Genomic DNA, 26,518 nt, shown 5'->3' with positions numbered 1-26,518 from the left:
GGATAGCTCTGCCAAGCAGAAAGATTTTTTCCGCAGTACACTGTAGCTGTAATTACCAGAAATGGTTTGGCTCCAATCCCTCCTGCAATTCCTTCTGTTTTCGTTGTACAGTTCAAGCAGATGGGGGCAAGGTGTTTTCCACAGATATTTCAACGAAATCTATCACCTGCTTGTGACTACCTCACTCGGAATCCAATTCTATCAACCTCTGTGTCTACTCGCAAAGCCATCTTTCTCTTCTGACTGCTTGTAAATGGCTTGGGCCTGAAATTCTGAGTAGGTACTGCGAGGTTATTCTGTGAAAGTCAGCAGTAGTCTATAAGGTATAATCTGCTTTAGTTCGGTGGTTATTCGTGAGCTTGGGCCACGAGGGAGGTGTTCAGCCTAGGCTGACTTAAAGCATTCAGCTTCTCTCCCGTTGTATATCTCAAAATACATCTGGGGGTTTGCTCTGCCTTTAAAAAAAAGGCATTTAGATACTTTGACTCAGATAAGAAATATCACAAAATAATAACAGTGTCATTACCAGTCATCCACTCTTAGGGAACAGGGTTGTTTTTCAGTTGAAACTAAAGATGTCTAGGAAAAAAAAATACAAAAAGCAAGAATTTTTTACCTCCATATTCTGTCCACTTTTATAAAGCTGAGGTACAGCAATCAACACTTCAGCTGGCACATCCTTATCCAGCACACCAGTAATCAGTTGTGGAAGAGAAGAGAAGAGCAAATTAAAGAAGATGAGATACCACTGATCGACCATTGATGAGCCAGAGAACCCACAGTAGAACTGGTACCAGAAGAGAAGAGCCACAAACATCTGAAACAGAATGAGCAGTGCTGTAAATATGACAAGAGAAATGTGATCATCATCCTGCTGCGTTCTGAAACCATTCTGATTCTAATTTTGCAAGGACCTACCCACAAATGCTAAACATGTGAGCAATCCTTCTGAGGCTATCTAGACTTTCATTGCTGCTCCTGGTGCCTGGAACACTTAGCTAAGATGCACACATTTGGCACACCTGCAAGTCTTCACACTGCTGGAACCTCCAATCTCTCAGGTCAGGGATTACTTTACACAAAGTTAACTTTCAGTTCAAGTCCAACTCTGAAGTGCAGTTAAACTAATCATAACATGTTCTCTGAACCATCACTGACCCCTAGGTATAGGAGTACTGATCTCATAGCACTTATATTACTATTGAAAGAATAAGTGTTTCCATAATAATCTCCTCTGCTGGGTGGAGATGTTTGTGAGGTTCTGCTGGTCCACAACAGGTAAATGCAGAGGTTTTTTGCAGGACCAGCATGGGACTAGCAGCAGCGAGGGGGAGGTTGTCTTAACTATTCTATCATTCTGCTGTGAAATTCAGCAAATTAGCAGTGATGTGAAGATTCTTCAGCCTCCCTTACTCTTCAGCTGTAGAAAGGAATCAGATGCATACACAGCTGCAGTGGGAGTCTTCCTGTAGTTGGGTTGAAATCACCCAGAAAAGGAGAATCTACACAACTAATTTCTTCTATAACCTCTGTAGCATGGAGAACCCAGAGAGACAAAGATGGGCAGCTTCCTAGGTCAGGAAGTAAACTCCCAAGTTTGCTTCTCCTAAAACTAAAATTTCTATTACTCTTTGTAAAGTGATTAACACTAAATGAATGGAAGCAGAAAAAAAATAAACCCCACCACCTTGGCAACTGTCCCTTGAGAGTTTTCCCCATTTTAACCATGAAGGGAAGCATGACCTCTCCATTCACTTCCTCTGGTTTTTGTATTCTGTTCCCAAATCTTTCAGCCAGCTGGAGAATATTAACCCTTCATCACTTTTAGCTATACAGAGGGAAATATAGATCTGTTCTATCTGAATGCCAAAGTATAGTTGAAATTTAAATACTGGGGGATAAAAATAATCTATGGCCTACTTAGTCATTGAAAACTGCTATAAAGAGAATAAACATATCTTGCAAAGGAGAATTGTCACAGAGTAAGAGGGTCAGTCCCATTGTACATAGATGTATGTATATGTATATACAGAGATATGTTGTATATATGTATGCTCAGGCAATGTTTGCATACCATGTTGAAGTGGCTTATATAGGAGTAGCAACATACATCTCCCTGTTCATGAGATAACACACTATTTGCAATAAACTAACCTATTAAAAGTTAAATTCTGGTATTTTTTTAAAGGATCACCTCTAGACATGCATTTGTAAGGAAAAAATATCTTCCTCTGGTCAAAACAAGGTTGAGTTACCAGAGCTTACCCTCTTCTGTACAGTTAGGTACTTGAACAGATTTTGAAATGCATTTCCTTTCCACAGTGAAAAGACAGCAAATCTTTCTCTTTTCTCAAAAGAGAATTGCAATAAATATGTGAATTTGGATACTTTTCTCTCACTCATTTGAAAGAAACAAAACTCAGCTAATCCTGGACCCAAGACATTTTCACAGTATTACAGTATCACCAAGGTTGGAAGAGACCTCACAGATCATCAAGTCCAACCCTTTACCACAGAGCTCAAGGCTAGACCATGGCACCAAGTGCCACGTCCAATCCTGCCTTGAACAGCCCCAGGGACGGCGACTCCACCACCTCCCTGGGCAGCCCATTCCAGTGTCCAATGACTCTCTCAGGGAAGAACTTTCTCCTCACCTCAAGCCTAAATCTCCCCTGGCGCAGCCTGAGGCTGTGTCCTCTCGTTCTGGTGCTGGCCACCTGAGAGAAAAGAGCAACCTCCTCCTGGCCACAACCACCCCTCAGGTAGTTGTAGACAGCAATAAGGTCTCCCCTGAGCCTCCTCTTCTCCAGGCTAAACAATCCCAGCTCCCTCAGCCTCTCCTCGTAGGGCTTCTGCTCGAGGCCTCTCAGCAGCCTCGTTGCCCTTCTCTGGACATGCTCAAGCATCTCAATGTCCCTCCTAAACTGAGGGTCTTGCTAAAAGTCATCTGTCTTGGAAAATAATATGGCTTTGACAAAAGAGGGTAGTTTGATGAAAATACAATCAGTTGAAAACTTTGCTACCACCTCCAGTATGGGTCTCAGCAGTGCTGTCAAAGAAAGCTGTGCAAATAAATAGCATTTCAGTAACCAAGCTTAAATCAGATTGTTCTTTCTGCTGAAATGTTAATTTAGATTAAACAAGCATTTAATTTCAATTCAAATATAATGTTCCCTCTTGCTTCTGTGCATTAGCCCCCTGAAAAAAAAGTCGAAGCAAATTTACACAAAATTGAGTTTGATTTTAAATAAAAATGGTTTCTTTTTTTCTATCCAGTTTTATGAATGTGGTCCCAAACAGAACTTCTCAGTGGATGAAGTATGTGTCAAAAAATGTCCAGTGCTGTCTTGCAGAGATAATGTATAAAGGGAAAGAAGCAGTAAATGATTGTGTAGGTAGAATTTTGTTTACATGAAATCCCTTTTCATCAAGCTCAATTGCTTCCAGTCATGCTGCGTTACAGTTTATATTTTACTTGTATTTCTGTTATCTTCACCAAGCCAAGTATCTTCTTGGATAAGTCATTTGAGTTTCTGCAGCAATCTGGAGTTTAAACTTTGACTTAGTCGTTTCTAGTGAAGAGTGAAAAATATCATAATATGAGCAAATGGGGAAAACACTTGAGGAAACAGAAAATTTACAGAATATTTGCAGTGTAGTTATCTTGACTTTCTACAGAGAATCATCCAGAATAGTCTCCTTGCAAAAAGATCTGGTGCTCACATCTTTCATTCTTGAGTATTCTTTCCTTCAGGGCAGGCACCGTGTCAGATATATTCACATCTATATGCTGGATGTCCCACTACAGTTTTAGAGTCAGCAACAAGTATTGCTCAGAAAGCTCTCAAGGCTGACAAAGCAGAGGCAACACAAAAAGATTTCTTCAGTTATATTCTAGCCTTGAGGCAGCAGCTCCTCCAAATGTCTTACTAAAAATAGCATGAGAAATAATATTTGTAATCAAGGGGAGTTGTACTAAAGGAAATGGAAGATTTTACAAGAGCTGAACAAAACCATAGATGTATAAACAACATCTCTGGCTGCTGACTGCTGGAATGTCTTAACTGTATTACTTCTTTCAAAAAATACTAATGTAATACAGCTCTACATACACTTGGAAGTTCAGAATTAATGCAGTCAAGTCAAAGGAAAACATACAGCACTAGGGGTGGGCACACAGACTTTCAGCATCATTCATGATTACACCTTAAAACTCATGAATCTGAACACTACCACGCAGATGTGTTATTCATTCTTTACATCCCTTACACGTTCCTACGATGCTCCAAATTTTGAGCAAATATGATGGTCTTCTCCTGATAAAATAACTGCCTTGAGATTGAGGTCAAAAGGAGATTAGTCAGGCCGAGAGGAATTTGCATTAGAAAGTTGCCACTGACAAAAATAATGGAAGATGAGATTAAATTTAGGAAGCAATTTTTATAAAACTAAGAGTTACTTTTTTCTGATATTGAGGATAAAATCCAGTCTCCTACCCACAATACACACATTGCCCTCTGAAGTAAACAGAGACCTGACAGCTCTGGCTTCCCTCCTCTTCTTCCTGCTCCTTCCCTTGCTTCCAAGATGATGTGTAGATGTTGCGGGTGAGTAGGCCTGTGTACCTGCCAGTGACTCCCACTCAATTGATAGAATTCTTCTCAATTTTCAGGCATTTTTCAATCAATCAATCAATCATCTTTGTACTCCAAGACTCATAAAAAAGCCCTTTGTCAGGGCCAAGGAGCCGAGCTGCAATTGGCTCAGTGCCCAGGTTCACTTGGGAGGAAATGCAGAACTGTAGTCTGCTGTTTACCATGGTGTGCTTCCTCTCTAATGAACTCCTTTAGTTAGTTGGGAGTAAGATAAATCAAGAAAAAAAGTAGTTCTCTGCAATTGAGACACAGAGAGGACTCAATTATCTCAAGTTACTAGAGAACATGTACAGTGATTTGTAAGTGATGATGAGATAGGGTCAGGAAGAGAAAACACACTTGGCTGCTATTCTGGACCAGTACTGTGTGTCTTTGGCATTAAAGAAATCTATGCCTAGCCAGCCAAACTCTGCAAAACCACTCTACAAAGAAACTTTTCTTAAGCAGTGCCTGTTATTTCTATTACCTAATTTGCACATTCAGCAGTACACTGTAGCTGTTATGGAGTGTGTCCTGTATTCCTGCAAATGGCAGCCAGCTGTCTTTCAACTCGGCAAATTTCTCTGCAGCTTATTTATAAACTATTTGAAAGCTGACCTAATGCTCACTTAGCACAAAATAAACCCTGGAAGCATGTGGTGGCACAAGGCTGCCAAGTCAAACACTTACTGCATTTTTGTAGAAGAAATACAGCACCATGTTGGCGAGTCGGGAATAACACCAGTGGCCATGAACAAGCAAGAGTTTCTCCAAATGCCGGAACCTTGGGATTGCAAAGTCACTTGCCATCACCGCCTTTAAAGCAAGGAAAGTTCAAATCATTATTTGAAAGCATCACTTTCAACACCAGCAGTGAATCTAGCTATCCTCTTAACTCACCCAGTCCATGGAAACTATACTGATGAAGAACGAAATCCATTACGGTGCATCTGAAATGCGGCTATGGCTGCATTGACTGAATACCTACGAACAAACCTGGCAGCCTGGCAGAACATGCCAGGTGACCTGGTTCTTGCCCAAAGGAATTACAGTTTACAGACCAGATGGTGGGTAACAGGCAGCATCAAAAAGGCAAGAAGTGGGAGAATGGCTGGCACTTTCAGCTGCATGAGCCTATTGTGTCTACATGCGACCACCTTAGTGGCTGTAACATCTTTCTTTGCACAAACTACAGGTATTTAGAGAATGAAATTAATTTCCAGAGAATCAAATAAGCACAATTAAGTAGTACAATTACTGGACTTCAAAAGACAAACCATGAAAAATATTAATTTAATTACATTTGCAGCCCTGGCTTATAAAGTTTACCTGGCTCTCATCTCAGTATTTTGAGGGATTTAAAAACTTGCATGTTTTCCAGAAGTATGAAAAGAATCACACCAGATATGAGTCCTCTGATGTGGTACTGACTGTCAAATCACATTAATAGAATGAGTCACCCAGTTTGTCTCTACTTCTGACTAAAATTCAGTGTAATGCACATCTAAAGTCCTATTTAGTGTTTGGAGAACACTAGTGGAGGGAGAAAATGTCACTGTTTCAGTGGCAATCCAGAAGGTATTTAAGTACATTGAAGTACATTTGAGGCATAGGAGGTTCCATGTGAACCTGAGAAAGATTTTTTTTCCACTGTGACAGAGCACTGGAACAGGCTGCCCAGGGAGGTGTGGAGTCACCCTCTTTGGAGATACTCAAGAACTGTCTGGATGCATTCCAGTGCAATCAGCTCTAGGTGACGCTGCTCTGGCAGGGGGGCTGGACCAGATGATCTTTTGAGGTCCCTTCCAACCCCTGACATTCTGTGGTTCTTTGATTCTGCATGAGACCTTCCTGTAAATCATGGTGTTATCATGTGATTTTCCTTACCCATAGGATCACACTAAGATTTCATTCAACACTATTTTGCACTTAGTTTTCTATTTTGGTATCACTTTTCTTCTCACAGTTCAGGGAGGAAAGGTGAAAAACATCAAAAGAGTAATGTCTTCCTAGCACTTTGCAAGGTCTTTTTTTCACTGTACTCTTAAGTGAGAGACATCTTTCCATTAGGTTTTTTTTTTTGAATTTCCTATCTTGGTAAATCATCACAGGGGCTCCTCAATTTTCCCAAGCAAGTGCTTGTACAAGCTAGTAAAACAAACTGTAAAACAGTATGTGAGAGAAGGTGTAATACTGCATAGCTATCTAAGCAGCAGATGTATGTAATCACAGGGGCATTTTTTATTATGTTGAAACACGCTGGGATTTCTCAGGTAGTGAGATACAGTTGTTATAAAGCCCCTGCACAGAATATGTCTGATTTGTCTTGCAGACACACATCTGGCTTGCAGTTTGAAGAGAGCAGAGCTATACTATGCCTGTTTCCTTGCTCTCTGCCCCATCTTGGTCTATTCCAATGTTAAAAGAAAACCACTAGCTTCATTCGTGCTTCTAATATAGCACTTCACAACACATTGTGAGGAGTGACAGGTGAGGGCTTTTTTTTCTTTTTGATTCCATTTTGATTACAGTGAGGAACACAGCGATGAAGATAGTGTTGGAGCCAATTCCATTTGCATGTTTATGTAATCTCAAAATATCCTCTTGATCACATTTTTACTTACAGCTTTTTCAGAAGAAAAAGTGATTCATGCTCCATGTGCTCCCACAGAATATGGAAAGAGAATAAATCAGAGAGCATTGCTGCTGTAGACATCTAAATTCTCAGAGCCTTTTAAGTAACTGCACGGGTCAGGTTCTGACAGTTGTTTATAGTAAACTGGCCTGCATGGTTCCTTAGGAGCTTGCAGGAAAGGAACGGATGTATAAACATTTTCCACTCTGTCCAACTTCCATTTAGAAAACAAACAGGTAGTTTAATGAGTTAATGAGAAAACAGCTTTCAAATTTGAATACACTGAAAAGCCAGGGGCATCTGAGGACTGTTTTTTGTTAAGTGTATGTGAGCTCAACTGAAAGTGGCCTACTGGGAAGAGGAGTTTAAAAAGATGCTGTATGTCTGCATTAGGGTAGAAAGTGACCTGAATTAATACATGGACGATAGGAGCTGCTAAGTTCCTAAGAGATGACAAGATGGGACAAACTTTTTTTTAATTGATAGGCTTGCAGGGATCCCCACAAAAAAGTCTCCTCTGGGCTTTCTGGGGCCTGGACTGCCTGACAAGTGATGCTGCAGAAATTTTTATGTGAAGTTTTCAGAGCCTGATGAAGGCTGTGGAACAGCAAATACACTCATCATCAGCTTAATCCAGGACTACCTTTTGCCCTTTATGGCCATCAAAGTCAGGTTGTGGTTGGGATGCCATACGATGCACAATGAATATTTGACTATTTTTATAGTGGCTTCTTTCCAGTCTAGTTTACAGCTAACATATTTGGAGAAGCATTTTTAACTGCTTGCAGGCCTGAAACCTGTATGAAGGTTGCTGGATAGAAATCCATTTGCCCTGGGGTTTACTTTGACTAAACCTACTGGGTGATTAAAAGGAGAACAAGTGCTCCACTGGGTCAGCCTGAAGCCCATCTTCCCATTGGAATGGGCTGCCCAAGGAGGTGGTGGAGTTGCCATCCCTTGAGGTGTTGGACTGGATGATCTTGGAGGTCTCTTCCAACCTGGTTGATTCTATGATTCTAGTATCCAGCCTCCAACAACAGCCAAGAGAGGATGCCTTTGGATGAGTATATGAATAAATAAGAAAAATGTCTACTGACTTTTCTCCAGAGAACTGTCCTAGCTTCTGGTGATCTGCATATTAAAAAATGCACAAAGTTGACATCCAAGTTCATAGCTCAGTTAAATTTTTGTTTCATAAATTTGTGTGTTGACCTAAATTAATCACAGCATTCAGGAAATCCCATGGAATAATGCTGCATAGCAAACTTGCTTGCTGTGTGAAAGCCTTTCTTCTCTTTCAGGCAAAACATCCAGCAAGTGTTGCAAAAAATGCAGTGTGGGTCAGAGAACCACCCACTGGTAACTAAGTTAAAGAGCATGCTCAGGTTCTCAGAATGGAAACATTTCCCATGTTCTCTGAAGAGCTCTGACATATACTCAGCTACTCTATTTTCTCATGCAATTAGCCTGCAGTCAGCCCAAATACAAGGGAAGTTGTGGAAATAAGGTACCTTCCTCATTATCTATGTCTTACTGCCATGTCTGGTGCTAACACTGCAATTGAACTGCAACTGAGCAGCAAAGGAAGCAGAAGTAATGGTTAATACAGTATATCTACTGTACATCCTATACATATGCATCCTCTCTTCTGGAGATGAGATGTGCCTCTTATACAGTAATCACAGACTGAACACTTCAAAAAAAATATCTTATCTTGCTATTCTCTACGGCAAGAAATGGAGAGAAGACCAAGACTTGAATAGAGCATATGGAGCAGTGGTTCAGCAAATGGCTGTTTTTCTTTCTTTGTGTTCTGCTGTTTGAATTGGCTGAGTGAGTGAGATGTATGAGTGGCTGAGCTAAGGGTCGTCATCACATCATGCAAGTAAGCTGTCTCAGCTGGATGGACTTGTGCAGCTACTCTAACAGAAGTATATGCAGGCAATACAGAAGAGAGGAGAACAAAACCAAAGAGAATAAAGCATACCTTTGTTTCCTAATTAACCTAGAGAAGCCTAGAGAAGAGGAGGCTCAGGGGTGCTCTCATTGCTGTCTACAATTACCTGAAGGGATGTTGTAGCCAGGTAGGAGGTGGCCTCTTCTCCCAGGCAACCACCAATAGAGCAAGGGGACACAGTCTCAAGTTGTGCTGGGGGAAGTATTGGCTGGATGTTAGGAGGAAGTTCTTCACAGAGAGAGTGATTTGCCATTGGAATGGGCTGCCCAGGGAGGTGGTGGAGGCACCATCCCTGGAGGTGTTCAAGAAAAGACTGAATGAGGGACTTAATGCCATGGTCTAGTTGACTGGATAGGGCTAGGTTGGACTGGATGATCTTGGAGGTCTCTTCCAACCTGTCTGATTCTATGACTAACTCATAGCTAAGCATTTTTCTTTCCTTAACTAGTATTTATAAATTAGTTCTTAAAACATATTGCTTAGAGGTATCTAGTAAGTTGAATTTTCAAAGAAAGTAGCATGTTTAAACTTGTCACAGATCTGAGAACAAACACAAGCTCAGCCTCAAGCTGAAAGCATCCTTAGGGCACTCATCTGGTACCCTTGAGCATAACTGCTGTTTCTTCATCATTTGTGCTGGCTATCCAAAGGCACCTCAGCCATACTGACATACGGGGAATGCCAGTTTCACCCTTTCATAGAAATGCTTTCCAGTGAATAAGAACACTACCTGCATGCCTTCTTGACCAGAGATCCCCACACCAACATCTGCCACTTGGATCATGCTGACATCATTAGCACCATCACCTAAATGTGACAAGATACAGTTTTGGTATCAGTAGTAGATCAGGAAAAGCTATCAGCAGCAAAGCAAAGGAAAAACAGTTGTTACTGGCTGTTGGATGAGTATAACAAGGGAGATATGGGGTACAAAATGATTCATCTTTGGAATACAATGTAGAAAGCTTGGCAAAGATGCTCATCTTTGTAGGCTGTTTTTTGTTTTTGCAGAAAACTAAAAGTAAAAAATATTCCTCTCTTTTTAATAGGACTTAAAATTCAAGTATCTAGGCTAAAGTGCACAAATACCACAACACTGGAATGCTGAGAATGAGCTTCTCAATAATTCTGCTTCCTGATTAACCATCTGCCTGCAATCAGGTATGACTAAGAATGAAAAATGGAAGGGGATCTAAAGCCAGCGAGAACACCTACACAACGAAAACTGCAATAGAGTTAAGAAGTAGATGAATTCCTGACTTGGGTTGAGCAGTCTGAGCTCTTTAATACATCCACAGCATGTAGATTTAACTGCAGTGGTTGCACCATTATTTGCTCTGCTTCCAATCATAAGACCACAAGTGACAGGTGTTATAGAAAGGACACTAGAATGGGATAGGTTTCTACTTCTTAACCTCTTAAATTAACAGCCAGTAAGCTAGTGAAAATAAAATCGTATGAACTGATGACAAGACACTTGATTTTAAATTTCAGTGGCTGCTGCATACATTCACATCTCACTCCAGTATCCCTGCTGTTTGTACATATGAGTGGTATCTCCTCATCTGACAAAGCTGACATCTTTGTGGCTGTGTGACACAATCCCAAGTTAACTCATGTTTGTTAAGAGGGGCATGCATATAGTTGGGCATTTACACCAGATCAGGAGCTTGACTTCAGCAGGCTCAAGATGCTCACAATGAATGAAAATACAAGCTGTCCAATCTTTGCTAGTGTTTTAAAGCATTCTGGTTAATTCAAGTTAACCAGTCAGACATTTTTGGACAGCATATGCAAATGGTTATGTCTACAATCAGTCAGGCAAAGATATAATTTCAGTCCAGGGAAGGTGTGTTTGAGCTAGGTATAATACGGAGAACATAAGGATTATTGTAATCAGCACACATTTGGTGATCTGAACATCACAGGGGCCTGGCATTATATGTATTTAGGTCTTATTGTGGGTAGGTCAAATCCACATGTGTTGCTGTTATGATTAGCCAAGACAGGTGGGTGAAAGTTAGTGTGTGACAACATACACTGCAATCTTATTTTCTAATGCAACTCGAGCCTACACTTGAGATAGCAAAAGAAGGGCTGGTTGACTTTTCTGGTGTGAAAATCGTGCCAACATGAAAGATGTTGCTAGATTTAAAACAGGCTGACTGACAAAATCTCCCCTTCACCAACTGAGCAATTAGCTTGGAAGAAGTGTAAGCACTGGCACAATGCCAGTGGTAAATGCATTCTCTGTACTGACAAGGCCAGCTCAGATCCCATGCTGTATGGCTGCCTTATGATGAAAAATGCAGAGCCCTGAGTTTAAACATGATTGGATGAAACAGCAATAAGCACAATGTCACTAAGCACAACGTCGGTGTGTGTAATGCAGTGATTACAATATGGTGTTCTTCACAGCATCGGCTACTCTAGTTCTTCACAGCATCATCTACCCTAGTTCTTCACAGCTGTGTTCAGACATGCCAAAACCTCATAGCATACCTGGGTCCAAATTATCTAACTTTTGTAGAAAGAAATCCCAAATACTAACACAAAGTTTTGAATATATTAGAGTTGTCCACTACATTTCCAGACAAAACTGGAAGGCTGTTTTGAGTCATGAGGTAGGTGGGAGGGCAAATCAAAAAACCCCAAATTCTCATGGTTCAGCACACATGAGAGGAGGCTAGTTTAAATGGAGCTACTTACCTATTGCCAAGGTCATTGCTTTGAGTTTGTCTCTGACTAACTTCACTACCATGCTCTTCTGGAGTGGGGTAGCACGACAGCACAGTACTGAACGGCATCGCTTGGCTAGTGAAAGAAATTTATCTTCTAGGGTAGGTTCCAGGGCATAAGCTAGAGTCCTTCCATCAATCACTAGGCCCAAGCTGGAAAGCACAGGGGAAGAAGGTTGATAGAGAGGGGCGAACCCAACAGTCACGTTTCCAGCAGCTTCGTCTATTGTGTTGTTTGAAAATTTGGACTCTACACATTGCAGACACTGTTCCAGCAAAACAGCACATGTCTCCTGAAAAAAAAAAACACACAACCAAAAAACACTTGAGATAAAAGAATATATATTCAAACATTTGTATTTGCTGTGTATTTAGGCATAAGGACTATGAGGAATGTGCTATATTTGCTGCACTGTTAATGTTTTAATTTCTAATCATAATCTTTTCTGTTTGCTCTAAACACACTCAGTTCTTACAGAAGATATGAAAGCAACAAAGACTCTAAAGGCTTAAAATTGAATTCCACTTCAACATGCAGTATTGTCTGCTAAACTATTTTTTTTAGCTCATTTTCAGAATAACAGTTCTGGGAAATTATATAATCAGTATCAGTATCAAGTTTAGTATGGTGGTAAACACCATGCACACACATACCATTGAGGTCAGATAGTTATGCATTGTTAAAGACCGATTAAAGATTATTTAAGCTGAATTCTCTCTCCTAGCCACACTCAACTGTAAGATACTATTGACACTATATGAACACTGAAAATGAAAAGCTGTTGAACTCACAGCAAAGTATGACAAAAAGAAAGATCATGAAAAACTCAATTTACCAGTTCAGTTGATACACTCAAGATTGGAAAAAGTTGTCATCTTTTCTTCCTTTTCAAAGGAAATTGGAGCTGGATACTGCTGGCCTTACCTCTCCTCTGCTGGTCTGAAGTCCAATTTTATCACCCCATTTAAAGGACTATAGCACTATCAGTCTGGTTCCTTGTATGTTAGACCATATCAGTAAAGTCTTTGTGACTGTCTGTTTGCACAAGTTGAGCACAGAAAAGTAACTCAGAAGAATAAGAAAAGGTCTGTTAGGAAGCAAGGCATTACTCTTTTTCTGACTCACAGTGTTAGCATTGAAATTTAAATGCTGATTCTATCTCCAGAGAAAGCCATCTGAATGACTGAGTTATCTAATTACATTTCAGTAGCATAAAATAAAGTGTAACTTCTTCAAAGGTAATAAATTGTTTTCTTGCACAACACAGTTAATTGCATTTGGAGACCCTTTAGTGCCAATAAGCAAAACCAGGGATGTTTTCAGAATGCATACCAAAGAAAGGCCTTTAAGCTGCTATGGCATATTTTCATTCACGGTGGAGCCCACTGCACACAGCTGCATGTCTTCAGTAAGTTTATGCTGCATGGCACTATGACTCAGAAGCATGATTCACTGAAAAGTGTTCAAAGACATGTCCTACCTGACAATTACAGCTGAAGCAGGAAAAGAAGAAAAAAAACACAAACAAGAGGGAAAGGAAAAGAAAGCCATGAAACTTTTAAGTATGAGTTGAAAATAAAGCAAAGCTAGTCCACAAGTAAACTTGTGCACTTAAACTACTTACTGGTGATTCAGCATTCAAAGTGATGATTTCTTCATCATGATCCAGTAGCTTACAGGCATAAGCAATATTAACAGCTGTTTCTTGCTTGTCTCCAGTAAGAACCCAAATCTGCAATCCAGCTTGGCGCAAGTTTGCAATGGTTTCTGGAACACCATCTTGTAAACGATCTTCAATGCCAGTTGCACCTAAGCACATAGAAAAAGAAACATACTGCACGTTAAATGAACACTTAAAGTTCATCTCAAATTTTAAGTTTGGATTTTTCAAAAAACAGCAATCACATTTATCAAGGAATGGTTGCAAGATTTGGGCAGCTTTCTGTGGGTACTGAGAAGAGAAGAAAGTAGCTGGGGTCATCAGTTACATCAACAGTCAACGACAACACCAGAATTCAAAACTGCAAAAGCAATCTGGTGCCACTTTTAGTCTCAGAGGTTCACAAGGCTTTGCTTATTGTCTCTCTGCTCTGTATCTTCACCACTTCTGAATGTTGCTAGAGAAGACACTGTTGCTTCATTTCAGTTCTTAAGGGTCTTAACTACCCTTTTTCCTTTAGAAGAGGCTGGGTCACTAGAGTCTTCTCCCTTTTGAGGGGGGATGAGAGGAGGACTGCAGCTGGGCAACATCACTAAGGCTGCAGTCATAAGCCTTTTCCTGCCTTGTTGCCACTCTTGCAGGAAGACACTAATTGCCAAAATAGATGCAGGAGAGAGTAAATCATAAATCCATTGGTCATTACGTGAAAATAAAATGTGCCTTTTGCACATTTCAATGTATTCTGCCTGTTTACAGTAGATCGAGTATCTTCCCTATGCTTTCATAAATTGACAGACAAGATTTTCAAATACTGCACCAAAAGCCCCTCAGACCAAGTTCAGTGTCACCACATCAGTGCTCCACTGAGTTTTGGAGAGGCTTCAATGTGAGGAAATGTAAGCCCTAACTATCAGAGAGCGAGGACATGCAAATCGCCTGGAACAACAGCAAAAATACTTTCTTTAGCTATTTGTTACTCCTATGGTTGTGCCTTGAAAAAAACTTTTGGCAACAGAACCACCTGAAATCTGAGCACCTGTCATGTAGGTGGGAACATATTCTCAGGGCAGTGTAGGGAAAGTTATTGTTATCCAGCTCAGAGGCATTCAGCGTAAGAAACACATGGATCCGCACAAGTGGATCCAGAGGAGGGCTACATATATCATCACTGGCCTGGAGCTCTTCCCATATAAGTGAGACAGTAGTGGTTGTTTAGTTTGGAGAGGAGAAGACTCCAGGGACATCTTACAGCAGCCTTCCAGTACCTAAAAAGGGCCCACAGGGAAGATGGTGAGGGACCCTTTATCAGTGATTTTAGTGATAGGAAGAGATGCAATGATTTTAAACTGAAAGAAGCTAGACTTAGATTGGATATAAGAAATTCTTTACTGTGAGGGTGGCAAGGCACTGGAACAGGTTGCCCAAAGAACCTGTGGATATGCCTTCCCTGGAAGTGTCCAAGGTCAGGTTGCATGGAGCTTTGAGAAGCCTGGTCCAGTGGAAGATGTCCTTGCCTATAGCAAGGAGACTGGAACTAGAAGATCTTTAAGGTCCCTTGCAGTCCAAATCATTCCATGACTCTATCTAAGAGTGTACAAAGAATACACCTTTTCCAGATCAACTTATTTATTCAAGGTTTTGTAATGACAGGACAAGGGGGAATGGGTTTAAACTCAAAGAGGGGAGATTTAAACTAGGTGTTAGGAATAAGTTCTTTACAGTGAGGGTGGTGAAACACTGGAATGGGTTGCCCAGGGAGGCTGTGGATGCTCCCTCCCTGGAGGTGTTCAAGGCCAGGCTGGATGAGGCCTTGAGCGACCTGTTCTAGTGGGAGATGTCCCTGCCTATGGCAGAGGTTTGGAACTGGATGATCCTTGAGGTCACTTCCAACCTAAACCATCCTACGATTCTATACCCACAACCTAATCATAACTGATCACTGCAAGACACAAATCACAGCAGGAGCTTCTTGGGAAAAGACCAAACAGGTAGTTTACTTCTGACTGAAGCTCTCTTGTATGGCTGGCAGTTCAATTTAATTTTTTCCCCTATAATGCAGCAAAAGGCAGCACAGAAAAATCACACTGGGATCCTGCTGATTAATGTGGTCTGAATTAGTCCCCTCATAGTTCCCTTTAAGCCAGAGGAGAGAAACGGATGCTTCAAGGGCATCATTCATCTAATCCTAGAGCAGATATCTAAGACCAAATAAACTGTACTTTCATTTTTTGTTTTTCCCTTGGTTATATGGGGAGCCTTTATCTGTGGTGGATACATCAGAAGCTGGTGACATGGATCTGATCTCTCAGAGACAGGCAAGTTAGCAGTTAGTGAAGGTTATCTCCAGCAGTGTTATGACTGTCCTAGTTTCTTTACCAGAGAAAGCAGATGGATTCTGGGAATAATAGTATAGAAATACTTTTTTTTTTTAGAATTGTAGTGCTTTTAACATCTGAACTCAGTAGAGGAAGAGTATGGCTTAGTTTTTGGAATACATCTTTACATACTGCATCATAAGGAAGTACTGCAATCCTTTTCCACAGAATACACAAGCCCTGGGTGCATAAGATGCACCTGATGGATGTAAGAGTTGGTGCCTCTCACAAATGCAGTTTATGACCTTTGTATGTGTCTCCGGTAACCCTGTAGTCATGGAGGTCTCTAATACATTGAAAGAGCACTGAGCTAACAAAATTCTGTAACCATCTTGGGCCAAGTTCTCCTCGGGTTTAGAGCAGCAGTTTCCATTTATGATACTGCATCAAACACATACCTGGTGTAACTCCACTTCTTTCACTAGTGATAAAATGATGGCAGGAGAGAGTGGAACAGGGTATGCCTGTTATGTTAATTATATCCCTTTCCTTTCTGGTGCTGCACATGACAGCCATGACAAAGTCCAAAAGAAGCCAATTTCTGTACTGTCAGAAACCATTTAAGGGGAAGAATGGATTTCATAGCCAAGCTTTCAAATTTTAAACACATTTTAATTTAATGTCATTTCATTACCTAGCAGATGCAGATTCTTCTCTATCCGCAGTGCTGACTGAAACAGAAGTTCATCGCGATTTTCAATAGAGGATTCAGCTTCTAAATGACTTTTTAACCAACAGGCATACTCTTCCTTGCTGAGAACCTATTGAAAAGAGTAGGTTAGGGCACCATCAATGTGATGCATTCATACTTTACAGGAAAAAAAAGTCAAGACTCTCCTTAAAAGCTAAGTAAGAGTCTGCATTTACTTACTCTTTTTGCAATACAGAGGGTCCGCAGCCCGTCTACAGCATAAAGATTAAGGTAATTCTGGGTTTTGCTTTGGATTTTTTTTTGATGTTTGCCCCGAGGGTCATCTAGAGAATAAAAAAAGAAATTAGTTATGGAAAAAATAACAGCAGCTGAACGGCCTCGGAGGATAAAACTTGTCTACATTATTCAGTGTACCAGCACTTTATAACTGATACTTTTAAAGAGCTGCTCATGTCTCTTGGGAAACTCAGGTAAAACGTTCCACTTAGAAAAAAAAAGTCTTAACTTGTTGTTCTGTCTTTTCTGCCTTCTCTCTTCAAAAGTAACTGTGAATGTGTGTCAGAAAGGCCATTTTCTTACTCCTTATGTATTTGTTTGGCCTGAATACCTTAGGAAATCATAGTGATCTTCACAGTAAACAATAATGCCAGAAAGCATAGCATGATTTCAATACATTACTAGCAAACACTTCTCCACTTCTCATCATGTGCAGGAAAATGACACTTGAAACCAGCACTTCATTTTTCCACCAGACTTATTATCTCAAAAGAACCAGAAGCAGCACTCTGTTTTGTATATCTAAGTGCATATATGAAGATGCTTCTGTTACTACCATACTTGATACAACCCATTGGACTGGGTCAATACAAGAAGTTATGATTGTGATTTCATTTACAAGAGAATTTACACTTATGTAGACCTCACAGCCAACTTCTACCTTGAACACAGTGGCACAACTTCCACTTAACTTTACTCTTCACTTAAAGCCACAGAAGCACAACTAAGTTCCTTTTCTCTCTTTAGTTGGGATTGGTTCAATGTGCTCATACTGTGACCAAAAAAGAGTAATGAATGAGACAGTGGCACATTTTGTTCCATCTTGTGACCTGAAGTGATGTCTTCCGAAGTTAAAAACAGGTGACATGAATCTTTTTTATCATCTAGGATCATGACAGGTCAATGTACTATGTACTCTAGTAGCAATCCTAAATAATGTGAATTGCAGGGGTAGTACTAAAGTAAATGTGCAAACTGGTAAGCAACCATTAAGTGAGAAGGAGCAGTACCTTATGGCAATTTTTTTGTTGGTGGTTTTGTTTTGTTCCATTTATTTATTTCCCCCCCTTTATGTCCGATTTTGTAATTGCAAGATTTGTGTTACTGGTATTTGCACAGTAACCAGCCAAAAAGTCAGGTGAATGCCATTCATTGTAAGCAGTCTGAGCATCTGGAGAGAACTATTACATATAATCTCAGCTCACCACTGGATATGCTCACCCTTCTCAACTGATCACACTGAGAACCTATGGGTGCTATACTCTTATATTAAGCACCTAACACAGGTATGTAAATTAGTTGGCCTAAGTTTAGATCACCTCCAGAGGCCGCTTTCAACCTCTATCATTCTGTAATAGCTTCCTGCTTACACTGTTCAGTGCCCATTTGCCCCCTTTTCTTGAAAGTACAATGCAGATACATTATTCTAGAAGAATATTCCTGCAAATACAATTTGCAGTTGGAAAACCCTTTCTTACACTAGTGCTTGTGGCTCTGACACGCAGACCACCAGGTTCTTTCAGAAGTTATGAAAACAGATCACATCGAGATTCAGTTGCAACATTAAGTAGAAATATGCATATATGGGACTGGCAGCCTAAAACAGTTTAATTTAGCTTCTTTTCTATTTGTGAATTTTGTTCCTGGAGAAGCACTGTGGCAAACCTTTGAGTTGGCTTTTTAAACTTTAGAAAAACAAAGCAGGCAAGGAGTCTTGCTCATTTTTTTGTGATACATTACTGTTCTAGAGAAAAATGCCTTAGTTTTTTAATATCCTTCATGAAAACTGTCCTATGGGACTAGCTACTTCAGTTACTCACTGATTTCAAATGCTGCAAACTTGAATGGGTGCTTAAACACACCAGAAGTTGTTTCTATCCCTTCAAGTTAATCACTTCAGATCTGTCTCAATACCACAAGTGCTAACACAGTGATCATTGTGTCAAATGCTTATGCCACCTTCAGTGAGCAAAGACAGCAATTCTGTACAAGTTGAGATGTGCACACCATTTTCTGTACAAATTCTCAATTCCAGAGTGGAAGACTCCATCTCTCTCCTTCACCAGCATATCAACGGCAGTTAAACCCCTCTGTAACTCTTCATGCGCCTTAACAGTCCTATCCTGAAGACTAGAAGCAGGAAGGAATCTCCCACAGACAAAACCCAGTTGTGGAGATTCTCTTTTAGCTGGCATTCTTTTTAGCAGTGTGATCACAGACTACGTCAGTGAAAACCAGCAAATAAATCTTCTCTAGAAGAATGATACGAGAGATAGCAGCGTTCTGATTGCTTAATTTCCTTCCATAATTAAAAGCTGCAGAGAGCCAGCCCAATCCATTGTTTTCTCAATGACTTATGCTCACAGTTCCTGTGACTTGAGAATTGACTCAAACAGTAACTTTATATTTATGAACATGATGACTGTTAAGATAAAGTAAAAATGATACAGTCTTGGGAATTATGTCAAGGCTTTTGGAAATATCAGAAAACACCAGGTTTCACGGTTCCAACTAGACCTGTAGGCAGAGCAAATGGAGCAATTTCAGTTTTCAAGCTTAAGCAATTTTGGGTTTTCTGTAAGACACAACTGAAGGTACAAGATAATACTTTCACTTCTGATTCTGGGCTGTTCCTCATGTCGCAATTTAGAATACTATTCCTTTCAAACAGTGACTTTCGCGCTTGACAGGACCCAGTCATGCACGTGATGTTTGAGTTGGGAAATGAGAGGCACAGTGTTGCCTCGGTCCTTCAGTTTAAGGGCACAAGTATCACAAAGTCTTAAGATGCATGCTTGACTGGTGCACAATTTACATGTCCCCGAGGCACTAAGACAGCAAAAATTGAGCAGTGGGAATAGCTGTCATTTTAATTCACTTACTGGTCAATGCTTTAAAATGATGAATGCCTGAATTCTCATAGCATTACATCTCCTCTCACACCAGAGAGCAGGATGAAACCACTAACAGAAGCTGCAATATAGGTAATAGCCACAGCACAAATCTTCTGAGACTCCCTCTACCTGGGGTATGCATTCCTGTAATTGAAAGAAGATGCTGCTCCCTCAAGAATTGGCAACATATCCACTGACATTAAGATACTGCAGGCAAAGACTATAAATGCAGTTCCAGGAGTGAAGCTGCCCAAGAGAAACGCCAAATTTTTTTTCACATAGATTTGCTGAAATGTACAGAATTACTGAAGCCAGCAGTGGCTTAGAGGGCTAGAAAACAAGGGAAATTGCTTATGAAGTTCTAGTAGCTGCACTTTACACTCCTTGCAAAAGCAAAATATACTAAAACCCCTAGTTCAATTTGAGCTAAACACCTAAAACTAAAAAAAAAAAGAAAACTAACAATCAAACCAAACAAAAAAAAAAAACCCACAATCTCCAAAAAGACACAAACACAATTTCAGAGCCATCTGCAATTCACCTGCCTGTGAAGATGCTGGAATAGCTGTAAATTCCCATCTACAGAACCTGTCACTATCAACACTGATTGTCAGGAACTCTGCTTCCCTTTTTCTGACGCACGCCACCTTTGGTAATGTCACTATTGTTCTGTTTTCTAACTGGTCTTGTTTTCACTTAGGTGGGTCCTAGGTCTTCATGAAATTTGCCTGAAATTTCTGTGATCCATTGCATTTACTGTGTGTACATACAGCAGCTGCAAACATAGTCTGTTTGATGCTGACAAAATATTTAAGACTTGGCATAAAATAGATTTTTATTTTCTTTCTAATGCTCAGTTCTCATTCTGGGAACTTATTTCCAAACATTGTTTTCTAGGTATGTTACTAAAGATTCTCAGTACTACAAGTTCTCTGTTAGTACTTTGGAAGGAAACAAGTTTCCACAGATGCTCTCTGTAGCTTCTGTGATATCAGATCTTTACCAGAAAATTAATCATGAATACTTTGTTGTTAGGAACAAGTTGTTCCTATTTTTTTTTTTGGCTCAGCTTTGATTTATATGGCTGTAAACAGAAAACTAATGCCAACATTTTTCTGTATTTCATTAAACTGAAATCACACAGTATAAGCCTTTCACAGTTGTTCACTTCAACTAATGTCAAAGTAACCACAAAGTTAGTGAAAGATGGGAAGTACCCCAGCACTTTCAGGCTCTGTCCATTCATCCTGGGGGAACTTTTAAATACTGGACAAAATTCAACTTTGAAAATACAGCAAATTAGATGTAAACTGATACCCGTGTGTCTCCTCTAATTTCTGAATGCTTACAAAGTTCTTGAATCCAACTGATTACAATTAGCAGCTATTTAAAGTTCTCCCTGTTTCATGGAACATCTGGGTGCTGGTAAGACTTCATGCTTCTAGGAGGTATTCCATGTTCACAGCTACATTTCTATTACCAGCTCACCTGAACAGCACCTCTTCCTCTTTTGCCGCAACCTTTCCGTTTTCATGGCACAGTCACATCAATGCAAATGTCTTAATTTATGCAAACATATTACAGCAAAAGGCTGCAAGGAGTCACAAATGAAAGAGAGAGGGGAGCTGCAATAGGAAGTACTTGGGTTTCATATAAAATACTCAAATGACCAAGCACTGCCAAGGAAGGATTTCCTGAAGAAATGTAAATTGCTTTGGCAGAGTTCCAAAAAAATCTTTCAAAATAAAGGTTGTTAGTAAAAGATCTTGTACATATATTAATTTCACTCATTCTTGCAAGCTGGACAACCAGTATACTGTTACAGAAAATCTGCCATAATAAGAAAGTATTATAAAAGGAGACAGAGAGCTGCCATTCCACCATTCTTTATATTCACAACAAAAGCAGGTAGGTCTGCTTGCTAGGGAAACAGTATGATATGATGAGCTTTTCACCAGTTACTGAGAACTGCCTCTCTCCTACCCCCACTCCCACCAAGACGTAAGTAAGAGGTGTACCTGAAGAGCAGGGCAGAAGAAGATCCATAACAACTGAATCTGCTCCTTTAGTGTAAACATTTATTTCACCTGTGAGAGGATGTCTGACCACTACTGACATCCTCTTCCTGATGGAATCAAAGCCCAATGTATGCAACACTTCAAAGCTTAATGTTCCCAGGTGAGGTAGCTCCACTGATACCTGGTCAGATAGCCTTCCAACCAGAGAACAGTTATATGCCCTTGCTGCATAGACAAGTGCAGCTTCATCTGGACTCTCTGCTTCATAACGGAGTTCTCCTTCCCCAGGTCCACTCCCTACAGCTGTCCGGCCTTGCTGGGAGCTGTAGCCATTGTTATTCATCTGTGCAGAGTATGCCAGCTTCTCTTCCAGTTTTAATAGAGCGCTATCCGTAGATGTAGATGAAAGCACACTTAAACCAAATCTGTGCATTGATTTGCTTGTAGCTAGACTAGATGAACTGCTGCTGTTAGATCCAGAGGTCAAGCGACTTGGAGTGAATCTTCGTATGAAGTCCTCTATGGTTTTCACTGGAGATTTTAGTTCAAATCGATCTCTAACCTTGAGAAGCAAAAACCACACCAGTAAGCAAAACCCAAAGAAATGCTGTACAGGAATTGTGACATTGCTATTCAGTCTAAGCTGTTCAATCTTAGGAGAAGAATTTACATGAAGGCAAAAATTAATGTATTTGTATTCTGAGAAAGGAAAGTAATGAACGAAACTGACTCAACTTATCAGAACTTCAGATTATACCTGTGTGTGAAAGCACATGTTTGTATTAAAAAAAGACACCCACATTTTTCACCTCCTCAGTTATGATTAAGGGATAGACTGTCAGTCATAGAATCAACCAGGTTGGAAGAGACCTCCAAGATCATCCAGTCCACCTATCAATGTTGCACTATCATCAATACTGCATACTAAAAACTACCCTTAGTAGGAAACATTCACATTCTTTGTGCATATCCAGCAAAGGTATTAAAAAAAAAAAAGTTGAAGCAAGAATTTTTTCTGTTGAAAAGTGTGGTATCAGAATTTTTTATGAGCATATGCCAATGCTGACAATGCTCTCATGAGGAACATGTTGAAGTAAGTAATTTCCACTGTCTCTTTCAGCATCAAAGTATTTTGGTTCAGTTTTACTGCTCACCTCAGTTTACATTAAACATTTTAACAGATATAATATTATTAATAGCAACAGCATATTCACAGTAATATGTATCCTATTACCATATAACAGTGTGGCATTCCTGAAACAGCAGAATTGAGCGTTCTCCAAATGTCTCCCTGGCACAAAAAACACTGCAGACTACTTCACCTTTTTTCCCCAATTTGGAACAGAAACAAATCACAGTATTTGCTCCAGAATGGAAATTCCAGTTGCTGTCTAGCCTTAATACAACATTCCATTATAATTTTGCCTTACAGATCATCTTGGGATTTTGAGTTTGAAATTTTCATTCATCAATTACACAAGTTTAGGCTGATTTAAACAGCAATGACCATTATTTCTCATAATGAGCTTAAGATGCATCTTTGGCATAATTTGAAAGTTTTAAGTGATGTTTTCCAAGCATATTCCCTTTGTAAACTTTCAAAAATATCTCAGACTTTTTTTAATTACCCCCATATGTACAAGATATTAACAGACAGCTTATATTCTTTTCTAGGAAGTCTTGCACATTTACAATTCAGTTTACACAATTATTTAATGGATAAGTTAAACTACCAGAAGTCACAAAAGTTTCAGAAGAATCTTGAAGCAGTTGATGAAACCATATCTTACCTTGAAAGATCTAACATACTCCATTTTACTACTGCTTAATTAAACCTGCTCAATCCTATCATGTTTCAAAGATTTATCTCAGAACTAGTTCCAGTTGTTTCTCACTAGAACAGGAGGCTTTCAATTCCCCAACTTACAAGACAAATCAATGCAAAGGAGTCTTAAAATTTCTTTAGTGTTTCTTTAACTGACCTTTTGTCGGGGCTGATTTGGTGCAGTAACTACAACTGTATTACATATAGTCAAAGCAATGAAGAAGTCAAAAATGTCACACAGTTCTGGACTCAGATGGGATAGTGGCTGTTCATGGCTTCTCATGACTTCCAGATGCATTGCACATTCATTCACCTTTTCTAGCAAACTCGGATCAGGTGTGATGTCCTTCTCCTAGCAATAATAAAGCAGTGATTAATACCTCTGATTCTGCAGATTTCCAAAGCAACAAGCAGCAATCAAAGCATTCAAGGTAGTTAGATATCAAGAGTTTCATGGTGGTCTTACTCCACAGAGTGGAACTGGAGAGGCCTGTAAGACACATATTCTGGACAATAAACAGTTAATGATGCCCCTGTCAATAGAAATGTGAGTAACTGTGTTATCAACTTTTTCACTACAGATAATTACGTCAGCAATATTCACTGACTTTGGGGGTAGTGGACAGGAGAAGAGTTACATACTAATATTCCTCCCTCTCATCTAATTAAAGGCATTTATTACCTATTACTAAAGGGTGGTGTACTACATAAACCAGAAGTGAAAACACTGCACAGCCACAACATTCAAAGCTTAGCCTTACATCAGCACAATAAAACGAAACCATTTTGAACTGTTAGAGAACAACAAGTATCCATACATTTGAAGTGAATTCATGTGTTTTCTTATACCAAAAGACAGAGCAGTTTTCACTTTATTTCATTAGTACTTTGCATTTTTTTATTTCTTGTCAAAGCAAACTCTGGTATTTCTTGAAACGGGAAGATACAAGGATACATAAGAGTAAAAGACAAACTGATCTTCGGCTTCAGCAGAATTTTATCTGCTGATGTTCAGATACAAAATACCTAGACAGACAAGCCCCTGCTCTATTATCACCATTCAGCTTGCATAAACCTCCAGGCAATTACAGTAGTATAATTTAAACAAAGCAAAGTTCTAAGGACAAAAATTCAGCAACATTTTGAAATGTCAAAGTTTTTTATATTTTTGTAAAATACAACACATGCAACTCAGTGATAAACTTAGATTACACAAGAAATTATGAAGAAATTATGCTATGGTGTATGTCAACCATGTCTAAGAATTGGAATACAGTGTGTAGCTCAGCACTTCATAGTTTTAAAATCCTCAGACAAAAAGAGGCATATGCAGAGCAGTAAGAATCCTTGACCTCAACCTCATGCCACTCTCAGCTTCTGCAGATAAAGACACACTTTTTTTTTTCAAAATCAAGACATAACTAAAATAAAGGTTTCAATTTGTCTTTACCTTTAGGTTGCTCCCACAGAGAAGGTAGATAAATTCTATGCCAGCACTTGATTGTTTTTTGTACAGTTGAGACTACAGAGAGAATATGCCCCGATAAAGTCTACAAGAGGTACACAATGTGCTGCAGATTCCTTTAGCATTCCCCTTTCAGGACATTTTTCTATCAAAAGATGTGGAGTACTGGGCGTCTAGTCCTCATGACTTACCATTGGGCTACTGAACGCAGTGTGCTTTGAGAGTATGCTTGCTCTTTTTGCTTCAGCTCTGCTACCTGTGCGTCGGTGGGTTTTGGTACTCTGGCTCCTGTGAATGACTTTGATGCTCTGATGGCTGCAGATACTATCACGCTGGGATAGAGTTCCTCCTTTTGGGGCTGTCTCGTCTTCCTCAGAATCAGGTTCTTGATACATTGCCAAGCGTTTGGCTATCAGCAAAAAAACAGAGGGAGAACTGTGTTATGTTAAACATGGCCAAGAAGGACATAGAGGGAGAGGGTAACTTTAAGTGACCTAATTTTAATATTATTCTGTGCTTTCACAGTAAGAATAAATTATTCCATTATTAGGGGATAAAAAAGTCTAGTCTTAATGGAATGGTAGTATGTGACAGAGGATGCAAATAACAGAATTTAAATGTAAGGCAACGCATTACATTCTCTCTGAAGGGCAGGTGTGACTTTGCAGTAACTCAGTGCACTCCTGAAGTGCACTATTCTACATATCAGTCTGATGAAATCAATCAAATAATGTGGTCTTCACTGTCAGTCTGAGAAAGAAATAAACAATTAAGAAAACTTTCTATTAATTTCCAAGAGAATATGGAAATTTAATAGGAAATCTTTTTCAGTGAAGATATCACATCTACCTAGTACCAACTGACACCTGAAGTGTATTCAAAATAAAAAAAAAACCTACAGAGCACTACTGTCCTTACTTTATAAATTGAGATGAAGTACAGACAGCTTAGAAGCCTCTCTCAAGAATTCAGGAACATGAACCTAGACTCTTGGCTCATGCCCTTGTGATAAAACTACCCTGGAGGCTGCCCCTTCCTCTCTTAATGGCATGGCAGGAAGGACAATGAGGCAAGCAGTATCAAAATCAGGGCACCCTCACCTACTGCAACATTTGTTTCCATCACAGTCTGGGGCAGTGTGCAATACCCAGCGTACATGGAAGGAAAGAGCTTTTCTAAATGATGTAATTCAGATGAATACTTCCTCAGTAAAGAATCGAACTACAACTAATGTTAGAAACCAACCCTGGCAATTCAAAATACAGAACTTAGAAAAGAAATAGAAAGAAGCCATGAACTCGCCACCTCCCATGACAGTCTCCATTTAGCATAATATATTTCTCTATTGTGAAAGACAAGGGGAATTGAATAATTTGGGCGATTCATTA

General features: G+C 39.7%; 1 protein-coding gene across 2 annotated transcripts in view; it reads right to left on the bottom strand.

Annotated features, from left to right (window-relative positions):
* Nucleotides 1-26,518, bottom strand: part of ATP10A (ATPase phospholipid transporting 10A (putative)) — a 108,733-nt gene that overhangs the window by 4,322 nt on the left and 77,893 nt on the right. The window contains exons 8-17 of one of the 2 annotated variants that reach the window (XM_064143524.1): nucleotides 25,322-25,539; nucleotides 23,823-24,017; nucleotides 21,841-22,402; nucleotides 16,872-16,975; nucleotides 16,635-16,761; nucleotides 13,590-13,774; nucleotides 11,936-12,257; nucleotides 9,957-10,033; nucleotides 5,325-5,450; nucleotides 617-817 (exon numbers count right to left, since the gene is read on the bottom strand). In XM_064143524.1, the coding sequence (XP_063999594.1) occupies nucleotides 617-817; nucleotides 5,325-5,450; nucleotides 9,957-10,033; nucleotides 11,936-12,257; nucleotides 13,590-13,774; nucleotides 16,635-16,761; nucleotides 16,872-16,975; nucleotides 21,841-22,402; nucleotides 23,823-24,017; nucleotides 25,322-25,539 (2,117 nt within the window). The remainder of the gene's footprint in view (nucleotides 1-616; nucleotides 818-5,324; nucleotides 5,451-9,956; nucleotides 10,034-11,935; nucleotides 12,258-13,589; nucleotides 13,775-16,634; nucleotides 16,762-16,871; nucleotides 16,976-21,840; nucleotides 22,403-23,822; nucleotides 24,018-25,321; nucleotides 25,540-26,518) is intronic. The other variant, XM_064143525.1, reaches the window with a different exon arrangement.

This window comes from Pogoniulus pusillus, chromosome 5 (assembly GCF_015220805.1).
Source record: "Pogoniulus pusillus isolate bPogPus1 chromosome 5, bPogPus1.pri, whole genome shotgun sequence".
Lineage (NCBI taxonomy): Eukaryota > Metazoa > Chordata > Aves > Piciformes > Lybiidae > Pogoniulus > Pogoniulus pusillus.
The sequence above is the reverse complement of the archived record's forward strand: the minus strand, read 5'-3'. Positions and strand labels throughout refer to the sequence as shown.